Source organism: Netta rufina (assembly GCF_964035555.1).
Source record: "Netta rufina genome assembly, chromosome: 21".
NCBI lineage: Eukaryota > Metazoa > Chordata > Aves > Anseriformes > Anatidae > Netta > Netta rufina.
In genome coordinates this window covers 9,562,029-9,586,142 of record NC_140145.1, presented here as the reverse complement: position 1 = coordinate 9,586,142, position 24,114 = coordinate 9,562,029, and the positions used below count along the sequence as shown (strand labels likewise).

The window sequence follows — 24,114 nt, the reverse complement described above, 5'->3', positions numbered from 1 at the left end:
ACATCAGTGCCATTATGCTGATTTCAGCGAAGCCTCTCCCAGCTCTCACTAGTGTGAGACCAGGCTTGGGGCTGTATTTCTAATTTAACATTTTTGCATAAAGCTGCTAAGTACCTGGGCCTCTCTGCTTGCTCCTACTGTGCTATTAACGCCAACATTTCAACTAATGTGCTAAAATTAGCTTTTCAGGAGCTCAAAATGCAAGGCCTTCTTTCTTTCAAATGCAATAAATGATATCATATGGTCCCAGGCTCTCCCGAACATCTCCCGTTTGTTTGTTGAAGGTGCCTTTGACCGGAGCGTGACCTTGCTGGAGGTGTGTGGGAGCTGGCCCGAGAACTTCGGTCTCCGCCACATGTCTTCCATGGAGCACACTGACGAGGGCCTCCGGGAGCGCCTGGCCGATGCGATGTGCGAATCCCCCAGCAGGGACATAGTGGGATCAGGAACAGGTACAAAGAAGAGGCGTGATCAGAGATCACGTACATCTCACCCAATGGTGATTTTTATTTTTTATTTTTATTTTTCAAGTTTTGCTTCTCCTTTCCTCTGCACACTACCTCTGTGATTAATCAACTTTTATGGGGGTCTCACTTAGTGTGAGAAAAGTCATTTATAAAAAGAAAATATCGGTAGATGACATAAACATAGTAGTCAGGGAAGCCTAAAGCAACTCAAAGAAAAATGCTGGCTTTTGAAGCTCCCTTACCGTAGTGCTGTGATAAGGGCTCTCCTCCCCTCCCTGCCAACTCGGGAGCATCTGAGTCTATGTGCAGATTGCTGCCCTTGCCCACACTGATCCAAACAATGTCATAATCACACACATCCTAATTTTGTGTCCTGAATAGAGCCACTGTGAAACGCTGGTTCTATAATCCAAATTAATCTATCTTCATCAGTGTCCATTATATTGATAAATTATATCATCTGTTTAAGTAAATGGAATAGCACGTCAGAGATTATGCTGCTCAGAAGGGGCCCAGTGCTAGGAGATGTTCAGAAATGTTAAAGCTCAGTTATTGTGGTTTTATTGTCTCCCATTAATTTTGGCTTGTTTTAAAAATGCCTTCTAGTAAAAGGTCTAGGCCCATCTTTGATCTGTGCACCATTTGTGTTGCGACCAGCAGCTAATAGCCATGGTCGCTTCTAACATCAGCTGCCAGCTCACTTGTCACTCTTCTGGCAAGATGCCTGGGAAGGAAAAAAGGAGGAACTTGAGCAGTAACATAGGGGTATGCCAGCCTAGTGACATTACAGAAACGTTGTGGAGAGTAGAAGCTGCTCTTTCTTTCACTGTGGTCCTCGTATTGCTGAGGGGCCCTGTGCTGCTCTGAGCTCTCCCAGCTCCGCACCTCTCCAGCTAGAAAAGACTCGAGCACTTTGCCATCAGGGCTTGCCCCTGTGCTTTGCAGAAGGGTTACTACGGAGTAGGTAAGCTACAGCAGGTCACCACGCTGTTACTACCTCCCACCAACTGGAGAAGGTTGAAAATCAGCAGTTTAAGCTCCCATATGTAGGTACAAGTAGCAATAACCAAGCTGCCAAATGGTGCAGAAGCACCTTTCGTACCCCAACTTGCCATCTGTCAAACTGTCTTTTCCACTGTTTTGCTACTCCTGAAAAAAGTGGAGTCATGGGATGGCTTGAAACTCAGTATTAACAGAAGGAGGTCGGTTGAACACCAAATAAGGGTCTCGTTTACACATCTGGTGCAAATTTTCACCAGTTTGTTGCCTTGGACAAGCCTCTTAACGTGCCCATGACTGCTGCATCACTGCAATGGGGATAGAGATGCCTCACATTGCAGGGGTGGAGTTTGATAAGCTCGTGTTTGCAAAGGGCATTGAAGATGGAAAAACAGGCTGTGAAAATGCAGAAACATATTTATTTCATCACTTATTGACCCATACTGTGAGCAGAATGAACTTTGGGATCATGTTCACTTCCTCGGATGGGTCAGCTCTCCTCCTGTGCTTCAGAGGAAAGATAAAGGGAATAATTTCTCTGAAAGCTGAAGCCATGCCAAGTTGAGGTGACTGACTGCCCCAGAGACTTTGTATAATACTGTAAACCAAGAACTTTGTCACAGTCAGAGAGTTTATATTTTCTTTCCATTTTCACCAGCTGATACCAGTAAGTGCTGACTTCTTTGCCATAAGGTTAGACTCAAAACACTTCAGGTGTAAAGACAGAAGGGGACTATTTACAGAGACACCATCACTCAGCAAAAATGTATCCAAAGAGATTTCTCCCTGCTTTTACTCTAGACCCATAAATCTTCATCACGAGTGTAAGATAGATGCCATCTCAAAGCAGCAAATCTAAGCACCATCACACAGTAGGGAGTAACATGAGCGTTGACCCAGCCCACCCCATCCCACTACCCTGCTCACACTGTCATTGTGCTCTGTGTTTTTCTGCCTGTCGTGGGATTCTCTCTATCACTTACACACTTTATTCTCAGGATTCGGACATGTGATGACTCGGTGCAGCAGAGAAAACCTAGTGATAAGGCTGTGAACTCTGATGCCCTTTCCACTTCCATCCCCTAACAGCTCTTGAACTGTTCTTCTTACCAGATGCCCATAAAAAGTACTCTCCTGCTCAAATGATACCTGGAAAACTGCTCTTGCCTAGGGAGTCGACCAGTGCTTGCTACAACATGCGTGGCTGCACTCACGGCAGGCTGCCAGCCAGCCATTTGTCAACCTGCGGATCACGTTAAAGCTCTAGCATCTGTCTGCTGGTTAATAAATGGGAAAAGATAAGTTTGGAGGTACATTAACACTGCTTCAAAGAAGAGGCATCTTTGTTGGCTCGGAACAAGTAGGATAGTTTTAACTTCCCCCCCAAACCACTTACATCTTAACAAACCCAGGCTGAATTGAATTTATCTTTGAAAAACATTGTTTTCTAGGCTAGCTCTTCCTTCCTTGGATTCCCTTCCACTCCCTCATCTCAATGAAATGATAGCAAGGAGCTTAGCAGAGAAGACACCATAAATTTGCTTGTTGATAGTTGATTTCTATGTTGGTGCTGTTTCCAAACACAGTAATTATATTTCTGCATTGGACTCAAATTATGTAATTTATAAACCTCGCTCTAATAATCCTAAAATGACTTACTTTAGCTTGAAGTCACTCATACCTTTAATCCTTGGCTGTGCTCTTTTAATTCTTTTTAGTCCTTAAGCACATTTTACAGATTTAACGAAACTTTTAAAGTCTTTTTTAAACCAAAACATACAACAATGACATTTCTAACTCGGAATGTGAAGGTATGTGCCTGTGCGCATGTCCACAACATGGACAAAGAAAAAATGGGCAGTAGATGGACAGTGAGACTTTATCAAAGTGCTCAACTGGGCCTGACATGCACTTAATGACAAGAGATAAATAGATTCTTCTAATACCTTAACTGTTAGGACATAGCTGACACATAGATTTATATAGTAATCAGGGCTGATATGCGAAAGTAGTGCAGAGGAAGCGCATGCTCATAGCACACAGACCACTTTGGGCAGTAGATACTAACGGTATCTTTGTTCCTTACCTACCCCATTGCATTGCAAAGCTGGGTTAGCAACACCTCACTTCTTCAGTGGTTCAGGCTACCGGCAGTGGCAGAAATCACCTGAAGGTTGGTTGTGTAGGAAATGTCAAACTCAAGAACAAGAAAATCTTGAGGAATAATGCAGCCATTGCAAAGAAGGGGAATTAGATGGCCTGATGGGTCTTGTCCATCTCTGACTCTGGCTGGTTGCCAAGGGCTGTCGGACAGTGGATGGGAGAAGAACCAGGTCTGGAAAATGACCCCCCAAAAATCTACTTTCCTTCTGACCTAAATGATAACTCCAGTCATCCAGCTAGTTGACTTGATTGGGAAACCAGCTTTTCTCCTTGTTATCCAATTATCCAGACGACCCATGTCTATCTTAAGTGGAGTCTGCTGTACATAAGCTGTCAGCCTAGATACACATTTAATTCCAAAGAAGGCGTAAATTGGCAAAGATGCAAAAAGATGTTTTTACTGTTTCAGTTTCTGTCGGACTCTAACTAAAAAAAAAAAAAAAAGGAAGGTCTGCTCACAGAAATTTAGTGGTCACTGACCTCTTTTCCTTGCAAAGCTTTGTTTTCAAGCAGCTACAGTATTTACATTTGCATTATAGTTTCTAAGTATGTGCTGGAGCTTCACATTGCATTTTCAAAACAAAAGCAAAGCTAGTATTGTGATTTATGAAACTGTGACAAATCTCTCTGACTCACTCAAACTGTACACACACAAATTGCCAGCCCAGGCTAGAACTCTTTCCCTCCAAAATACTGTAATCAGTAAATGCTCTGATTTATGTAGTCCTTCAACAAGTACATTTTTTAAGCTTTCAAATGCACTTTGGTCATTTCTAGGCATAATATTGAAAAGCAGCCTGTAATATACGGCCAAGCCTCTACGGTCTAGTTGAGAGGATGTATTCTGCAATACACCAATAGAAGAGAATTTCTGTGACCCTGATTTCTGTGCCATAGGAGTTCATGTGCTGAATTCCACGAGTCAGATTCCTCTTGTGCTCTCTGCCTGTTACTTCTGGGCTGAGGAGGGCACGAGCACCATGCTGCTGATGTGGTTTCTTCCTTCAGAGGTATAGCATGGGGTGATCTGTGTACACTCCATGTATCCAAATTCATTAGGCCCCCAACTACATACACTTAAAATGTAAGCTGGCCTTAAAGAAAACCAGCGGATCTGCCAGTCAGCCCCATAAAGGAGTTACTGACTCCAGAGCAGTAAAAGAGAGCATGAAACCTTGCAGCTGTGCATGTACAGCCCTAAGAAGAAATGCTTTCTACCCTGGGGAGTTCATCCCAGCATCTCCTGCTGCTTCAGCCTGGGTGAAAGGTCTAGCTCCATGTTAAATCTAGGTACAGCCTCACACTCGCCTGTCGCTTGGTTTAGCAAATCAAAAACCATTCTCTACATTTCTTCAGGTTTATTACTATAAAGCACATAGCACAGTGACAGCAGAGCAGATTTATTCTTTAGGAGACTAACACAACACACAGGTTTCCGAGGGAGAATTGTCAGTATATAAAATAAGTAAGTATCACTGTTCAGGCCACTCTGTCAAGGTAAGCAATATGCTGGTGCAACTGTCAGACCCCTGTTTTTTATTCCAGAAGGAGCTTGGCGGGTGCAGTGCCCCAGGAGTCAGGGCTGCAGTGGAAATGCAGGATGCAGCGTGCAGGAGAAGATCCCTGTTCATGCCCATCTGCCGCAGCCTCTCTGTTACCATTTCTTTGGCTGCCTGAATATTGCCCTTATATTCATATCTGATTTACTTTGACAAATCGTACCCAAATCCACATTGCTGCTACGTTTTATAAGTGGTGAAACTGTTCTGGGGATATTCAAGAGTAGGATTTCATTTTGTGGGCATGTATCCCTTTTTTTTAATCCATCATTAAATCCAGTACTTTATGATGGCTCAGTTTATACTGCAGTTTATGGAGCAAAATAACGTTTTTTCTCTATCTATTCCTGTTTCAGGAATACATATGAACTTAAACTAAGAGCCTATATTAAAAACTGCAGAGCACCCCACAAATTCTGCATCTCAGAACCCTTGTTATTAGTTCTGAACAGGGAAAGATGCAATTACGGCACCATTGTGGTCAATAAAGCCCATGAGTTTTGAAGAGTTGCTATACAATTTAAAGCAAGGTCTTTAAATCCCTTTATAAAATTTCAGTTAAACAACAGAAAAAAATCTCATTTTCTCTAAAAACTCCTGCACACTCTGTCAGCTACCAGCAGTGGAAAGTCGGTGGCAGCAGAGGTGCAAACGCAGCAGAGCCCTGCACGGGCCCTGGGTAGGAACCTTCTGGATTCCTTCCAAATGTCATCAGCAAACTCATAATGCAATGAAGGAAGCTCGTATGTTGAAGCAAACTCTTTAACCTGATTAATGGGGTGTAAGTAAGTGGAGCTAATTAGAGGTGCTGTTAGGGGATAGCCCGTCCGAGGCTCTGGGATCCGCGTTTAGGCCCGTTTGGCTTCAGGCCTCCACACAAGGCCGAGCGCTGCATCTGGCTGTCAGATGGTTACCACGGCCTGAGCCTCACGCGGGTCTTGACACCTCTGAGCTTAGCAAGGGGAAGATTTTGAAATATTTATGTGAAATTTGTGGTTTGGGTCTAAACGTGAAGTTCACGATGAGCAGTGAAGTCACACGCTCTCCTGCATGCCTGCCTCAGGTTGGATGGGAGGGAGAAGGAGCAGGGGCCTGCTGGTCCTGCGCAAGAAAAACCCTTCCTGATTTTTGTCCAAAAGAGAAAACATCAGTGATCCCAAACTGTGTTGAGAGATGAGCAGCCACCTGGACATAAATGTACCTGAGCATTTAGCTTCTGGAATAGGATTAGCCCTGTATAGACTCAGAGCTTCGATTGGTACCTCTCCTTCCTTCCTTTCTCCTTTTCCATTCTGTTCGTTTTAAATTTTCTAAGGTTTTTTCCCCTCTTTTTCCTCAATTGGTCTTAATCCTAACTTGGTCATGGGGTCTAGGAATACAAGAACACAGATCAATTGGTCTTCCCTCTGAAGAGCATTTCTGCAAAGAGATTTCTGCATAGGTTCAATGCAAAATCAGCTCGGGCAGCAAACACACTGGCATATCAAATAACATTGATGCTAAAAGCAGCCTTTGAACTTTCAGAATATTCATGCCAGGGTCAGAGATTAAATTACCCCCTCAATTAAGTCTAAGAGCTCAATGTTCTTCCTACAAAAGGTTTATTTGGATGATACTCTTAAAAAAAAAAAGAAAATTCAGGGCTCTTTGGGAGATGCCATTTTTGAAGTGCTGGGGAAGAAGAGCAGCGTTCCCATTGCACACATTTCAACGTGGTTACATGACTCATTTCTCACGTGCAAGATCCTGCTGAGGGCACTGAGCACTTCAGCCTGGGCTTCTCTTTCTCTCCAGCCCTGTCCAAGACAGAGCAGCCCCATCCCGCAGCCTGCCAGGCCCACCAAGTGCATTTTAGCTCCCAAACTGTTTGTCAGGTCTCCAGACCTGGACTGTTCTCCACTTCTCAGCCTGGGCTGGGGCAAACACCCATGCTGAGCGGGTCATTCCCTCAGAGCCCAACAACCAGCTGGGGCTTTCAGTGGAATTTCTTCTAGGTCAGACGTTGTTTAAGGGGGAGGGGGAATGAATGCTGATACCACAAATGTCTGTGGTGTGAATTTAGGATCACTGCGGTTCATAGAAAAAGCCTGCTTATGTTTCTAAAGGGTGTACTGATACTAAGAGACAATTCTGACTTTCTACCATTTGATAACAAGTTGGTCAACTGCATTTACTTACTATCAATTGTGGTGTGGGGAGATTCCTTTTCTCTTTCTTCTTATTAAATCAAGACACTTTTTAAGAAATATTTTATTTTTGATGCAGAAACAGCCGGTGAAGTAGCAGTAAAAAACATCACCACAAAGAGGCACATGGCTTTGAAATGTTTTGGTATGTAACATAACTGTATTGTTCTCAGGTCTTAACTTTTGCACAAAGAGTGTTTCTCCTTGTTTTAAAAGCAAACCCTCTGTCAGTTTTCAAAGGGTTACACACATAACATGGTGGTAGAGGAACAAAACACAAAAAATATCTAAGTGTTTCAAATCATTTCACAAATAACATTGTTCTATTTCTCCCCTTAAATGAACAAGAGTTTCTTTGATATTTTTTTTAAGTCAAATTTAGGATTCTGCTGTTCAGAGCAGAGAGGTCACAAGGCCCTAATGTATTTAGCATTGACTGCCCTCTCTTGTAGTGCGTCTATTAGTCAGTAATTTGATTTGTACCTATTCATTTGCAGTCCCTGCAGGAGCTCTGAGCTGGCCCCAAGTATAATTGGTGCTGTCTCTATTTTTACATCATTAGATTAGCCCCGACTCCTGGCCACTTGTTGTCTGCGCTTGTCTGTCCATTTATACAACCTAATGTAACACAAAATTCATTACTGATCACATTACTTTCAACTCTGAAGCCAGCTTTGTGATAAACATTTTGTTAACCCTTTCTTGCCAGCACACAGACCTGGGGGATAAATGCACTTTCCCTTTGCAGAAAAATCAATATCATAATAAAACAAAGTGCAGTCACATTTCTAGATTTGTCATTCCTCCTGGAGAAAGAAATGGGGAGAAACATATATGAGATGAGTAAATGATGTCTGCATCCAGGCATCTCAGGCTGCTGTATATGAAATGAGCTCAGCAGTGTCCTTTCTACTAGAATATAAAGAAGCGACACAAGATAGGGCCAGCACTCAATTTAAAACTTAATTTCTTACTCATTGTTCTGCAAGTGTTTTAGCTCTTCTGTGCAGGCTATAATCAGGTTATGACATTATTGGAACTGGACATTTTTCTTCCAGTGCTTTGTCTCCAAGTAGTTAACAGAGAAACAATTCCCCCTCTCCTTAGAGATTTGTTATTATGTTGGGTTTTGGTTTGGTTTGTGGTTTTTCTTCCTAATGATTAAGCAAATTAATTTTCCTACTGCAATACTCCAGCATTTCACAGGAAAATGTGAAGCTCCTTTCTGTCTAGCTTGGTTTTGCTCACATTTGATTGTTTTGCTGAGTACCTTGTAAAGCATTAGGCTTTTTGCATCACAGAGGCTTCTGCTATTGATTTCAACAGGAACAAGAGGAAAGCCACGGTAGGTATTCATTTAGGCCTGATTCTGCAAAGGGCTCAGCATCCTAACAGCACTGTTTGCAATATCACGCACATGAGGTGATGCTTGCTATTCAGAGAAATGTATTTTGGTGCATGCAAAAGCTGTTGATTTTTAACAGTTTTCTAAATTGATTTTCTGTTTGTACAGCTTGGCGTGGAAGTCTGTTGGTTTGAGTTTTCTAAATATTTAGAAACATTTCTCAATGTTTATTAAATGTTCCCTTTAAAAGCCAGAGTTCTGAAGCATGTCCCACACTGAGTAATCCTGCACTGAGCAGGGTGCAGGCGGCGAAACAGCCGTATAGGATTTTTCCATCTCTAATTTCTATAATTACCTTGTTATTCCTTTTGGAGTCTTCACATGGTATTTTTATGTAGCATACAACTTACGGCAAGCGTGTATTTCTTAGTAAGAGCCCTCGTCTCCCATCATTTGAAACAGGACTGGTATTTTTACAGCTGTTTTGTGAGCCCAAACTTGTTGCAGCTGCTGGCGTGATGGCAGAATAAAGATGAGGCAGTTCCTCTCTGTCCTCCCAAACCCAGCAGCCCCAGAGAACCTCTCAGATCGAGGCTGGGGTATTTCACTGATTTTTACGGGAATTATTTTAGTTGTGTGCAGCACTGGCTGGTGCTTGGTCCTAAAGCCTAGCCAGGGGAAGGTGCATGTCTCTGCTCAGCTCAGCTGCTGCCTTTGTGCCCCTCAATGTCTGCTTCAGTTTTGTCATCTGAGTGCTGGGGATGCCAAAGAGACCTGAAGTCACTGTACGTGCTACTCCTGTGACCTCACATTGCATATGAGCCACAGATGGGGTCGCGATGCGGGGCACACTGCGCGCTGGGAGGTGTGCGCCAGACGGACTGCCAGACCCCAACCCGAGGTCCCGCTGTCCGGGATGGTTAGTCTGACTCTGCTCCCCTTTCTGTTGCTATATAGTGCAGGTCTGCCACGCGTCTGGCATTAACTCTTCGAAGGTTTGAGCCTTTTGTTATCTTAAAACGACACGCGGCCAATCTGCCGACTCCCCTTCCTGCCAGTGTGGAGCATTAACATCGTGCTGATGCCGAGGGCATCTCCTGTTCCCTTGATTTTGAAGGGAAGATGGCCAAAGTCATTGCAAAGCTCTCATAAACTATGCATTGCCCTCATCAGGGGAGACAGGAGAGGAGGCTGGAGAATGGAAACCCATTTATGCAATAAATTGTTAAGTAGTTGAGCTGTTAAATGAACACTTCTTATTAGAGAGATACAATGAAGTATGAGTCACCAAACAGCAAAACACACATTAACACAGCAAAATTCCCATCAATAAATGGCAGGTCAAAAGCTGAAGCAATTAAAATGTTCCAGCCTGAGCCAGCTCTTCGGCCCTGCAGCTTTTAGTCCTCTCAGCAGCAGAGGCCCTGGATCTGCTCCTCGTGTTTGGCTTCAGGAGGCAGAAGTCCTTCGATGGGCCCCTGAAGTGCCACCTCCGCAACTTCGAGGGCCTGCTTCCATCCGTTTGGATGCCTTATCATTTCCTATCATCATACTGCAGTCCTGCCATCGCCTCTTGTCACCCCCATGCATTTCTCTAACAGAGTATCAGACAAACGGTAAACTGATTTTTCTGATAATCTGGCCTTGCAATCCACGTTGGAGTCTAAGGATATCAGGGCTTGGGGCCGTATCCTTGCTTAACAGCTACGTTGTTGGCTATCTGATGCTTGTCTAGTGGAGATGGGCAGACAGAATGCGTAAAGCAGGGAAAAGGCAGCAAGGAAAAGGTGAAAAAAAAAATACTGTGGGGGTATTTTTGCTGGGGAAGCACCTCTAGTACCAGTGCTGCCTCTTTCCAGGGCACATCTCGTGGGGCCAGGGTTGGTGACTGGACACCCAGGGGCAGGCAGTGCTGGGGCCAGTCCATGGCAGTGCTGGGAGTGCTTAGCTCTCCTTGAGGTAGGTATTGTAATTTGTGGTATGGAAATATTATCTTTCCTTTCATTCCTAGCCTGCTGTCTCCCCACCATGGATAATATATAAAACAGTAGACTTTTATTCATTAACATTTATGGGAAAATGTTAATATTAAACTGTAAGTGAAAAGCCCTATCTTATTGAATTCTTCTGCTGTGTTATTGGGAGCCTAATTACATTTTGCATTTAAATAAAAACCAGATGACGTTCAGGACGGTCAGGCAAGCATTCTGTAAGTGAGAATTTATCTTGCGATCTGGGTAAACAATGTCTCATCATTTAACAGTTATTATAAATAATGGGTTTTTAAGCACTTTGCTGGGAGTTCATATTGGCTCCACACGGGTTGCACTGAGAGAGAATTTCAGTGACATCTTCCAGGCATCCGGTGAGGAGGAATCATATCCTGAGCTCACTTCTCAAGCTGCGGCAGTTTTCATCCTACTCTGTTTGTTATTACTAAATATTTTATGTCTGACACACACACAAAAAACACTAATAGCAAGAAAAATTGCAAATCGGTTGGAAGCATTTTGCAAATGGAGAAAACATCAATGCTACAACCCAGCAGAAGTGGAATATGTTTAGGACTCCTGCAGAGTTTCATGCGAGTGATTTTAGAAAGAACCCTCCAAAAGCACATTGGTTTGGGAAAAAAATGGTGCTGTATAAAAAGTTAGGTGTTCTTTCACAAAGAAGATGTTGAGGTAAAGTAAAGACAAAAAGATAATAGACTGGCTGTTTTTCTGTGTTTCTGCTGGTGCCCTCTTGAATTACATCATTGGTAATTGCATCCCTGGTAATGCGTGAGCTACTTTAGAAAAAGATTGAAACTTCTAAAAAATGTAAATAGCTTTTTCCCCACTTCTGCTGTTTATATTTTGTGTTTCATTCCTGCCACTTCAGGCAAGGTGGTTGTGCTTTTGTAGCTAGCTGGCTTTTAGTCTTCGCTTCATGTTTCTCAGACGTTAGCAAGAGTCTCTGAGATTTCTCCCAGGCATTTCCCGTCATGGGCAGGGAGCAGCTTTGAATGTGGTCTGTCCCGCATCCCAGCGATGAAGGAATTAGTTTTCCATGCAGACAGGAATAGGTGGTAAGTGGATGAACGTCTCAAGCAACCATTTGCTGTTGTGAAGAAATCCCGGACCGGTAAGTGCCTAACACTGGCTGGTGGCAACCACAGCCCAGAGCACCACAAAGCCACCCACTCTGCAGAGCGGCTGTTTCCGGGATGTAAACTGTTTACTGCCTTTTTCCGTGAGAGACATTTTATCCCATTTTCCAAGAGCATCCCCGCAGCTAAAATACCATGCTTTTTTTACTTTTTTTTTTTTTGTATTTATTTGTTATTTCCTTGGTCAGTGACTTTCTTAGTATCTACCCAACACATGAACTCTGTGTTTACATCAAAAGCTGATGGTGTTGTGAAAGACAAAGGGTCAGTATCACTTCTCCGACTGTTTCCAACGATGTTTTTCTGGGAAGGCCGTGGGCAGGAAGGTGCTGGCAGAGGCAGCAGCCAGGACCAGCCCCAGGCCCTCTGCTTGGGCTCGCTGGCACAGTGCAGAGTGAGGAGCACGGGTGGCCAGGAATGGGAACACCCTGATCCAGGTGAGCAGGATGGGAACAGTGTTGTTTTCCCAACCAGATGCAGATAGCCCCACGCTGGGGGACCAGAAGCAGTCCCATGCAATGTGCTGTGAGATGCTTGCAGCTCCCCTCCCTGAGACTCTTCTGACTTTCTCCTAAGCCAGGGCACGGCTTTCCCATGGGGGGTATCTCCTGCCTCGCTGAGCAGCTACTCCCACTGGGTGCTCCCTCCCTGAGGCCAGGCTGTCAGTGGAAATGAGGTTTGGCAGCAGTAATCACAATTAACCTGGCAGCCTTCCTCCCTTTATCTGCAGCCATGGAGGCAACAGTGGATAGATGTGCTGTACGGGGACAGGTCCCTAACCTGAAATGGTGCTTTTTTGCTTTCATTCAGGGTTGGTTTTATCAGCACCTTCAAAAAATATATATTTGAATTATATTTTGCCTATATTGTCACTTGTTTAGTTCACATTTTGGAAACGTGGCTGGTCACCACGTTCACGAAACGAGTGAAAACTATGCGAAGGAACACAACATGAAGAGCAGGTAGTGGTATTAACTTTTCCGCCAGATGCCCAAGTACAAGGCAGAATCTGAACAGCTTGAGATGATTTAAATTGCCTTTCATGTGGGATGTGGCTAGAGGAATGCCTTGGTTTGCCATTAGGTCTTTGAGATTTCACACAAGAGTTATCCTCTGCTACGTGCTCATCCGTAGGCTGCAGCTCATTCACGCATTTGACAGTGCTTGTAACAGTGTGACTAAAAAGGCAAAGCGACTTAGAATCCATACTTGGAACAGTTTTTAAAATACAAATTTTTAAAAGGGAAAAAGTCCCAGTTACTTCTTTCAACTGCCTTCTGGTTCCATGGGAATGAATGCAAACGGCTGTGCCAAACAACTCCCTCAACAAAAGGCCAAATTAAGCTTCAGATGTCACTTTTATCAAGGCTCTTTCATATTTATGTCTAACATCAGAATTTGGAGCTATATAGATACGGCAGAGCGTATTCAGAGCCTCAAGCAGTCCTGCAAGTGAGCGAGCCCCCAAGGTTGCCCATTGTTTCTGCAGGCCCGGTTAACACCAGTCCAGGTACAGACTTGATTGCAAGAGAACTGTGGCAAGCTCTGAGTGCTTCAGAAAATCAGGTCTGTGTTTAGAAAATGGGTCTGCTCGAAGCAGCGATGTCAACATCATCTTTGAAATAACTGACTAAATAGGCCAAATAAGTTCAGTTTGGAACTGGAATTAGTGGGGTGTGTTTGGAGTTTCTCAAAGACACTAAAACTAGCTTGGCGGAGATGAAAGGAGGAAACCTCTGCTCGATAGATTTCCACCTGAGCTCTTCAGATTCAAGAGCCTTGAAGCATTTAGATGAGCAGACAGGGCTGAACCCGGGTGACTTCATTTTGTGTGGCTGCGTGCACTTCAGCGAAAAATTTCTGATTTGGACCAGCTGAGCATCTGCTCCCCCCAAACTTTCAACTTTTCCTTTGAATTGAACCCAAATTCCAGTCCATTCTAGCTTCCTCCTCAGCATCAATCTGCACCAGGAAGACAGCTCAGAGCCTCTCAGTAGCTTTCCTCGCTGGCCAGAGAGGCCACTTTGTGTCAGAAGTACTAGAAGTTGTGCCAGAATTACTTTGCTTTGTAATATTATACTTTCAAAATGAACTCAGCAATACATTTTTGTCAGAAGCACACAATCCTCCACACACACATGCAAGATGCACACATAGGCCCACTCGGCTCAGAAGTTGTCCTCCTCCCGGGTCGTCTTGTCTTCCTAAACCGGGATTTTTAAGGAGGTCCAATAACCAAGGCAACATCACAAGAGAGGAAAAAATAGGTCTTAGACATGAAAGGAACTTGCTGCAGTTCTGAGGTTTCGGCATGCCTCAGATCCCCCGTTCGGCATATCAGTGAAACGCTGCCCAGACCGTGAGGTCACCACCACATTTGTTTGGTTTTTCAGGCAGCTTTTCCATACCCAGCTTTTTTGCTACAATTTTTGGGTTGGGTGCAAGAGAGGAGGAGGCTGCCGGCAGCACTCCCCATATGTGGTGGCTCCACTGCGGCAGCCTTTGGGCCAGGACCCCCCTCCCCAAGGTCTCGGGTGGCTCCGGGTCTGTTGGAACCGATGGGAAAGAGCATGCCAAGGCCCACATTTTGGGTCTAGACCTGCTTTGGGTAGACATGTGGTGGTTTCAGGAATAGGGATAACTCCTCCAGAACTTCTGAGCAAGACCCGAAGCCTCTGGGCAGTGTAGGACACAAAGTGGAGCACATGTTATGGAGCTGGTAGGTGTCGTGAACACACAGATTGCATTTAATTTCTGTTCTTTATGGAGTCAGAGGCTGACAGAGGGGTCACTGTTGAGCAATATGAGGCACTCCTGTAACCCTGAGAATGAGAGCCCAAACCCAGGAATTTTAATACAGTGTTTTCTCTGCAAATGCTTTTGGTCTGATATACACAGATGTGCTGCTTGCGTAACTGAAGAGACAAGATAATTCTGCCTGAATACATTAAAAATTTGTATACACACTGCCTTGCACAGGAAAGCATGCATTACATTTAAGGTACATTATAGGATTTGTACTAGCAACGTAGTAAAACTTTCAAGATGAAGTAGGAGAGAATGCCTTTAACAAAAACAACCATATCTGCATATTCATTTTTAAAACTCTACTGGAAATCATGCATAAGGAGTTGTAGGTTTACATGATGTGTATAGGCTACAGAAATCTGTTTTCTGTAACCATTTGACTGTTCCAGTTCTTGAAATTTCACATACTGCCTGAAATCGGCAACTCATCCTTCTGAAGTGCCATTTATGTAGGAAAACATCCTAAACCTCTTTGCAAAAATATACAGCTCTAGGAAACTTGAGATTATTTTTTAAAAGCACTGCAGTCGTTGTGAAAGTGCCCATCATGAAGAATATTGTCTCTCTAAATGCTAGTCCTTTATCTAGTGCACTTTTAACCTTCCATAAAATGTTCAGAGTCAAGCCTGGCAAGACGCCAGAGACTTGGGTCTCATGCTGCATGGAACCAACTTGTGTGGAGCTTTTTGGTTTCTCTTTTTTAAATGAGAAACAAGCTTTTTTATTTTTCGGGAGACAAAATTCTTTCGAAGTTCATGCATGAAAATGTTTTGTCTGTATCTCAACAATCTCTTCATGCTTGAAGTAAATCTAGTCATTTATGTAAGTTCACATGTCCTCCCAATTTTGTAAGTGTTAGACGTTTGGCATCTTAGCATTGAAATAAGGCACTAGAAATGAAATTTGCAGTCTCTGAAGGGCTCTGATGTTCAGAAGGCTCAGTCTTCAATCCCCTGGCTCTAGCCTGACTTCTGTACCTCCTCATCTCCTTGGTAGATCCTGCCACCTTTTTTCCGAGATGCCAGGTTTCATTTCCAAGTGCATCACATTAACGAATTCTATGTGGATTCAGCATCAAGAGTTATTGCAAGATAGTTTGACTGTAACTAATATTTTACATAGGCCACTGAATTCTGATTTCAGAGGAGTTGTACAGGCAGTGTTTGCAAGTCTTCTTTACTTTGAAAATTTAATGTGGGTGCTTGTGTGGTGTCTCAACATTTTGAAAGATGCAGCAGGATGAAGTGCTTTTAATATGGGGATTGATTTTCAGTGTTCAAATGCCATAGTGTTACATTTCCTCTTTTGAATGGAGTTAAAAATCTGTGGGCTTAGAAAAAAAAAAAAAAAAGAAAAAAAAAAAACACAGATCTTCGGAGCAGATCTGTCACAGCCCCACGAAACATTGCAGAGAATTGGTCCCTGCAGCTGCCCCTGCTGGCTGCCCCGACACTGGGAGAGCTGGGCACAGGACTTGGGGCAGAGAGCAGGTTTAATGGACTTGTAAACATCACGATAATCTTACTCCTTTTTAAACATTACTGTAATAGATGAAGACTTTGAAATTTGGGAAGGAGTACTGTAAAAACACATTTGCTCAGAAATTTATTTTCAACCATATCAAATTAAAAGGAGCTAGGAAAATTAAGAGCTTTGATGAGTATTTGGTGCTTGCATTTCAATATGATTTAATATTAAAGATTTTTGCTTATCAGTATACCCAAGTCTGCAGGTGGGTGCAGATCCCAGTGTGGGACTGGGGCCAGAGCCAGTATCTGGGTCCTCGCCTCCGTGCGCAGCTGTAGAGGGCTGCCAAGCTGCGTTACCCTCAGAGCGCCCTTCTTCACAAAATCATGGGTCATAAAAAAGCGAATACCCAAGAAAAACCTACAGTTGCACTATCAGCAATGCAATTTTAGAGCCTTGGAATTAGGGGAGGTGTTTCTATGTACCAGTCCAGTTACACATCTTCAACTTTTGAGCCTTTCTCTTCCTCAGGCTGTGCCACGCATGTCCCAGGAGGCAGCACTGACTCGAGTGGGGCCTGCTGGTGTTGGTAGTTAACATTCATGCAGTCCTAGAGCTAAAAGTGTCCAGCTGAGTTTGGGTTGTTGTCTAAACACAGAGAGATGGAGAGCATACGTGTGGCAGTGCATGCCGGTGGGCAGGGGAGCGGGAGCCACGCGGCTGGGGCCGGTGAGAGCTCCGCTGCGGGAGCACATCCCGCTCCGCTCAGTAGCAATCAGTAAAATAAAAATGTTTAACTAATCCATTCACTGGGGAGCGTTGTGTAAATTACAAACAGTTTAAGAGATCCTCAAGACTTCCATTGTGTTAATATAAATTGCCTTTTAGTGTTCGCTTTATATAGGATCCTTTTGAATGGGAATCCAGATGGCAGAAGCTACATAATTATTATTCATTACAGTTAATAAGTAACACTCAGGAGCCCCAGTCAGCTCTGCAAGTCCCCGGTGATAGGCATTGTGCAAATATAAGGGTAAAAAAATAGTCCTTGCTGCAAAGTATTTTACAATCTCGGCTAAAGAGAAGGAGGCGTGAAGGGCCCATGCCTTCGTCTGGGAGCATGGAGCGGGCTGTCATTTTGGGAAGTGTGTCTGCAGGGAGTCTTCTCTGAAAGAAGGACAGAAATTATCTTTGATTGTACAACACAGCTCTGCCTTTGGCCTTGGAGCTGTTGCTCTGAAACATGGCTGGGGAGAGGCGCAGCCCCCCGTCCACCCTGCGCCCAGGCAGAGGGGCTGGGGAAGCTGCTGCCAGCCAGCCCCTGGCTTGTGGTGGAGCCCCAAAACTTCCCTGGAACAATTGTGGTGAATGACAGCAACAAAATCAAGGAGATGCGAGCTCTGCTGGCCATTACCCCGCTTCCTGCATTCCTACTTGTTAATTGTGTAATTCCTAACGAGTCGTGAGGCGTCTGCTAGACTTCGGGATGCGTGCTCGCTCTGACGCTTCCTTCCCTCCCCTGCCCAGCCTCCTCCCTTGCCAGAGACCTTGTTCCTTTAAAAATGCCATCCTTAAAAATCAGAAATACTCAGCACAGAGAAAGGAAAAGGGAACTTGACATTAGTTGAGCTTGAAAGGCTTGGTGCTGTGAAAAGTGACTGACGTGTGAAAAGAGGCTACAATTAGTTCTTTCCCCGAGCACTCTCCCATTCAGTCCAGGGTCACTCCTTCAGCGAGCTGCGGCTTTGAGGGTAATGTGTTGTGACAGTTTGAGATGATGAAGAATAATTCTTGTATTCAGAGTTGCTGCCGCTTCCCCGCTGCCCTGACACATCAGGCTGCTGTCATTGTATCATTTATCCTGGCTGTGGCTCCGCCGGGCTGTGCCGGGGCTTGTGCAGCACTCGGTAGGTAGAGGAAAGGGTCAGCTCCGCCAGCAAATGAGTTTTGAGGATATTTTGAAACTGTACTTAACAGCCCGGTGTAGGGAAGGGCAAACACAGAGAAAGGAAAAACCATTAGAAGAAATAATGCACTGGAGAGGAGATTTTTGAGTAGACATAAAGGAGATACCATGGCTTCAAGTGGACCACTACAGCGAGAGCACAAATAAGAAAGGCAGCATAATTTATGAGTGTTCCGGGCAAAAGAGGGCTATATAGATTTTCTTCAGGCATTGAATTAATGTGCCATATAAAATGGTTTCACATTTAAGCTTGGCAGGACTTTATACCTTTCTAGATTTGATGAAGTCCTTTGACAGTTCCTGGAGCTTTCTGGAAGTGGACAGACAGCAGCCCCCACGGGGCGGGATGCTCGGCCTGCCCCGCCGCGTCCCTCAGCGCCCCGAGCCACTGCTCCTCCTCACCGCTGGGCCCTGGGCAGGCAGAGGGTGGCTTTGGTGCTACAAGTGTGGCGTTTAGGATTATTAACAGAAATAAAAGTTTGTTGTTTGTGTGTTTTTTTAACATTCCTTTTCAGTTTGTCCCACAGAACAGGCACTGAAGGCAGGCCGCGGTGTCCAGGCAGGCAGAGCGCAGGTAGGCCCGGCCTGGCAGCAGGTGCACTGCAGCACCTTTAGGTGCCACTGCCCCGAGCAGCAGCAGTGTCTTGATGGGGCCGAGGGGCTAACATGCACGGCAGGGAGGGCTGTAGGTGCTGCTGCCTTCAGAGAGCCTGTGCCCTGCAAGTCCTGGTGCTTATGGCACCCTGGGTGATGCCAGCGGTGCCCCTGACTCTTAGCGCCAGAAGCGCGGCAGGGCCGCTGCCGGCTCCCCTCAAGTGACTTGCTCCTCATGGCTTCAGCAGATGTTGCTGCTCCTTCATCTTTTTTCCTGTTTTCTTTTTTTTTTTTCGGTCAGTCAGAACTCTGTGAGTCGTTTCCTCTAGGGACGGGGGCAGGTTTTAGTATTTACGTTTCCAGTATTAGCATTTATTTGTATTTGTGTTTGTTTTTCACGGGCTTTTGAATGCCTCGGGGAGCCATTTATGGGGCCAAAATAATGCAAGTGCTGGTCTTCTCACAGTATTTCATTTCCTTGATGGTGGAAATGCTAGGAGAAGAGCAGGTCTCATGTTATTTTGACCCCATAAATAGCTCCCAGAGGCCCCTTTCTTCCTTCTCCCACCCACTCCCCCCCAAATCAAATATTTAGGTTTCTGCAAAGCCTGACTTCTCAACTCTGGTTATCTTGCTTCAGCAGAAGCAAATTGCAGTTATTACAAAATAGCCAGGGAGTCTATAAGGCAGAATGGGTTTTATATGATGCACAATTTGTTGGCTACTGTACAAGTTCATTAAAGTGCATCAGAAGCGGTTGTTTTACTGGTACATTTAAGGAAGTTAATGCATCTCGACAGTGTGTGCATGGGGGAACGCAGACACAATAACCCTCAGACATGCTGGGGCCAAGTCTGTCCCCAGCAGAGCTCCGCCAAAGTGAGCGGCATCTCCCGCCGGGAGCTTTGCCCCGCTGTGCCCGAGCGGTGCGGAGCCCAGAGCCACGCGGCCACCGCTGCTCAGTGCCCATGTCCTGCAGCAGCTGGGTCCCAGTTCTCATTTTCCTTGCTTCTCAGCCAGCCTTTTCACAACATGTAGGACCGATGGCTTATGTGGCATGTCTTTGTTGGCTCTGGGAGCTATTTTGTCTCCTTCCAGCCATGCATGTCCGGTCCGCAGGGTTCAGCTGCTCCTTCAGGGCTGCTCACAGGTGAGGAGGACCAGCAGGAACAGCATCGACATCCCAGTGCACCTCACTCTGCCCTGCCCTGCTCTGCCAGCAGGTCTGAGGGCAGGATCATGCTTTGCACTGGGCTTTTTTTTTTTTTTTTTAAGGGTATTTTTTATTAATGAAACAGCTGGAAAAAATGGGCTAATTTGGGGGAATGCAGGAAGGTGCACAGGGGGTCATGTTTGCAGGGCAGGACGTCCCTGGTGACCATGTCATGTCTAATTGCACGTCTCACGTGGCCCAGGTGCCGCGGCGTGACCCGGCCGTGTGCGAGAGCCCAATTTCCCCCGCGCAGCAGTGTCAGGAGTTTTACAGCGGCTCCTTAGGTATCGAAATACACAGCTCTTCTGCCTGGCCGCCTAATTGGTTCCAGAGTGAGCCCGGACGCAGCACAGAGCAGTTTGGGAACCCTCAGACTCGTTTGCCCAGGGCAGTGTGCTGGCTGTCGTGGTGTCGGGATGGCAGTTTGGGCACGGGAACTCCCCCATTTTTTACCTGGCCCTCTCCAAACAAAGCAGGCTCTGGAAAACTTCTCCTCCAGCTCCTTCTGAGCCTCTGCATCTGCTTTAACCTCTCTTTTGCCTCTTCCCATTCCTAATTAAAAGGTTTTAATGCCTGATAGTGGCAAGCAGAGCCCACGGCCTCCACAACAAGGCCCTGCACCCATCGCTGTGCCTCCCACACTTTTTGTCTGTGCTTTTTCCCTGCCTGGCATCAGCCTCTGCAGTGCCACCCCCTGGCAGTCCCCCGCAGAGGTGACGAGTGCTGCTGGCTACAGAAATGTCGCAGCCCCTCAAAATCAGCACTGCCAGGCTGAATCCCCCCAAACACATCCCATGGCCGGGCGGGAAGGCTTTGGGACGGGACGGAGCACAGGAACGTGCCCTCGCACTTTTCCCCCCTTCCACCTTTTGTTACGGTTACTGGAAACACAACATGTGCCTGAAAATCGATTATAGCTTAAAAAGGGCCGGGGTGGGGGAGCAGAGGAACCTCAGGAGGAGCTCCGCAGCCCTGATGGTGTCTGATCGGGGCCGGAGCATGCTCCGGCGCGCTGCTGATGGCTGCCCGGCGAGCGCAGGCTCTGACGTGAGACGTTTAACCAAAGCCAGCTGTGTGCAGGGGAGATAAAAGCACCAAATCAGACAGGATAAGCGCAGTATTAGTGTGGGATACGCCACTCATTTCTGATTTAAATTACTGTTTTTACTTCCTGAACTCATGGGAGAGTGAGGATGTGAGGAAAATGAAGAGGTTTATGCACGTACATTCCTTAACCGAATACTGGCAAGAAATGATGATTAATCCAGCTGAGGTCATTATCAGTGCTGCTTATAGGGTGACCGATTTCCTGCAGATTTGTTTTTATGGATCCTGGGCAGATTATCTCCTCAGCAAGTTACCTCTGCGATCGGGGATTGCATCTCCCAGCCCTCGTTCATCGAGGTGTGAGCTCATGTGGCCAGTACCCTCCTGTGCCCGGGTGGCACGCAGGAGTTGTGTGCACTGCGAGGACACTGGAAAGGGATGCGTATTGGTTTGGTGAAGAACTGGCTTTCTGCTTTTGCCATGCATGGATACATCCTTGTCTTGGGGTCCCATTGCAGCAAATGTCTGTGGAGGAATTTGTCCAAACTGCTCGCCCCGTGTCCCTTCCCTGAGTGCAGGCTGCACAGGGCTGGGAAGTTGCACTTAGGGCCGCACATCACAAGTCGAGGGAATATTTCTTGTAGGCTGTCACCGCATGTCCAGGAGAGGATTCCTGTCGTGTCCCCGCGGCTCTGCCTAATCTCACCGCTGCATGCCGCCGCTGAGTGCTGGGCAGGGTGACGCTGCCCAGCGGCGCTGCTGCACGCTGCCACTGACTCAACTGTTGGGTTCAAGTGGCTCACAGAGAGGCCACGAGTCCAGACGATGCTCTACACACACAAAAATCCTCGTGCCTCGAGATTAGGGAGCAAGAAAGGCTTTGGGAGGTCAGCGAGGGGAGGAGATGGTTCGAAAGGGAGAGCCACAATGAGGCGTTCTCCTTTACTCTGGGCCACGGCCCAGGCACATAGTAAAGGGGATATTTTTGCCTTAAAAAAAGCAGAGATATTTATGTCTGCTTATGCAGCATAAGGGGTTGTAGAAAGTCCCTGCTGCGATCTGCAGTGGTTACTCACTGCTGGTACACACCGCCAGTAACTGGTGCTGCTGCTGACCCTTCCTCCATCCCAGCAGCACTGCTGTGGAGGAAGGATGTTCCCTCATCTGCCTCCGTACCCTTTGCACCCTGCTCAGTTCAGCCATGAGCATCCCCAGTCCTGAACACCTGGCAAGTCCCCAGTCATTGGCCTCACCCCCAGTGAAGGGCTTGCCGTGCCGGGCAGCGCTGAACGCCTCCAGCCCTCTGCTGCTGGGCTGAAATACAAACCCAGCAGAGATGTGGGACCAGGAGCTGGGATGCCTCTGGAGCAATTCGTCAAATCGCCCCAGAAAAGATGGATGACAAGCAAATGCAGCGCTAGAGCAGGGATACAATAAACAGATTTGTCAATAAAGCGGCCGTCTAATGGCACTCTGGGTTCTTTTATCTGAAACACTAACCAGGGCCTCTTCTCTCTTCCCATTTCAGAGCTTCAGCGAGAGGGAAGCATAGAGACGCTCAGTAACAGCTCCGGTTCCACCAGCGGAAGTATTCCACGCAATTTTGATGGTTACAGATCACCCCTCCCGACTAACGAAAACCAGCCTCTCAGCCTTTTCCCCACAGGATTCCCGTAAATTAGTCAAACATACAAGGGGAGATCAAGACGGGGTAACAAGCTGTCTCTCTGCCTAAACAATCTTGATGTGTCTGTCACCCGCCAGTTAGCTGCCGTGCTGGATGGTTCTCGTTACCCTGATAAATATTGACGACTCTTCCGCGTAAACCTTCCTGGAACGTACTCACAAAATCTTGACTTTGTTTTCCTGTGCAATATGAAGAGACTCTGTCTTCAATCCCGATAGCTCTGCGGCTTCTTTTTTTTCGCTGTGTTCAGGAAGAGATTGGTTGAGAAGAAATCTTTCTAAGCCACTTTCGGTCAAGCATATGGTTTCACAACCGTTCTCTGCTTTTTTGTGCTCAGAGACAAAGGGAATCTCGGTAACGTGTGGTGCAAGCGCCAGCCAGGAGCTCCAGCCGCCTGCAAAAGTGCCGAGCATTAACGAATGAACTGGAGAGAGTGGAGATTCAAGGACTTTCTGTGGACAGGGTTGATCATGTTATTCCTTCCTTGTTGCGTCTCCTTGCTGCCCTCCTTCCCCTCTAGATTCATCAATGCCAGGAGTATTACAAATGGAAATGTTACTTTTTGTTCTTCGGAAGAATTCTCTCTATTGCTCCAGTTTTACTCTAGTCATGTATTTTAGAAACGTACTTAATTGACTAACTGCAGTCACCGATTTCTCATACTTGGTTATAAAAGTTGTTCGCTGGAACTCAGATATCTGTCCAGAAATGCATGTGTCATTGAATAAATCTAAGTTAAACAAGAAACTACTTAAATGTCAGTGTTCATGGAGTATTACTGGGCTGCCCCTGTGTTTCGTAGATCTTCCTGGACCAGACACTATGTGCATATTTACTAACCGAGAGATTTAATTAAAGCCATCGGTGGATGTTACTCAGCCAGTCTAGCTTGGTTTTGCATCCCTGGGTGTAAGAACTTTTCAAATGTAAACATTTTTTTACAGTGAAAGATTTAAATGGTGTTCCTTGCACCTCTGGAAATCAGCACCCACGTGTGTATGTAGGTGTCCGACCTGTGCCTGTTACACTGCCCCTTCGTCCTGCTTCCCATAAGCCGAGGACGAGGCGCTGGAGACGTGCACCTACATTTAGGGTACTGCAGGATCACGTGTGAGAGGCTTTTGAGAACCCTACAGCATCCTGAACCCGTAACACCGCGCTGAGCGTGCACCGCCGGAGCCGTGCAGCTCTCACTGAGGCAGTGACGGGCTCGCACATAGTAACCACATGAATTTCTACATCTCAGCCAACTTGTGTTGGGAAGCAGAAAGTGAGGTGGGACTGTCAGCTTATGAAATTTCCTTCCCACTGCTTGTTTTTAATAGAAGCCGTTTGAGTCATGGAAATGAGAGGAAACTATCTAAACCCACAAATCTTTTTGCACTCTTGAAGCTTACACCAGCCACACCGACTGGTGCAGGACTGACCACCCTCTTCCTACTCCGTCCCCAAACACCAAATA

At 45.9% G+C, this 24,114-nt stretch overlaps 1 protein-coding gene across 6 annotated transcripts in view; it reads left to right on the top strand.

The window, feature by feature from the left end:
- The window catches only part of BCAS3 (BCAS3 microtubule associated cell migration factor), a 353,753-nt gene extending 330,283 nt beyond the window's left edge, over nucleotides 1-23,470 (top strand). For 2 of the 6 annotated variants that reach the window (XM_084299390.1, XM_084299389.1), the window contains 3 exons: nucleotides 285-452; nucleotides 7,454-7,519; nucleotides 22,494-23,470. In XM_084299390.1, the coding sequence (XP_084155516.1) occupies nucleotides 285-452; nucleotides 7,454-7,519; nucleotides 22,494-22,642 (383 nt within the window). In that variant the 3' untranslated portion in view covers nucleotides 22,643-23,470. Of the gene's footprint in view, nucleotides 1-284; nucleotides 500-7,453; nucleotides 7,520-22,493 lie in introns of all 6 variants that reach the window. The other 4 variants (XM_084299388.1, XM_084299393.1, XM_084299392.1 and 1 more) reach the window with 4 other exon arrangements.
- The last annotated feature ends 644 nt before the right edge of the window (nucleotides 23,471-24,114 follow it).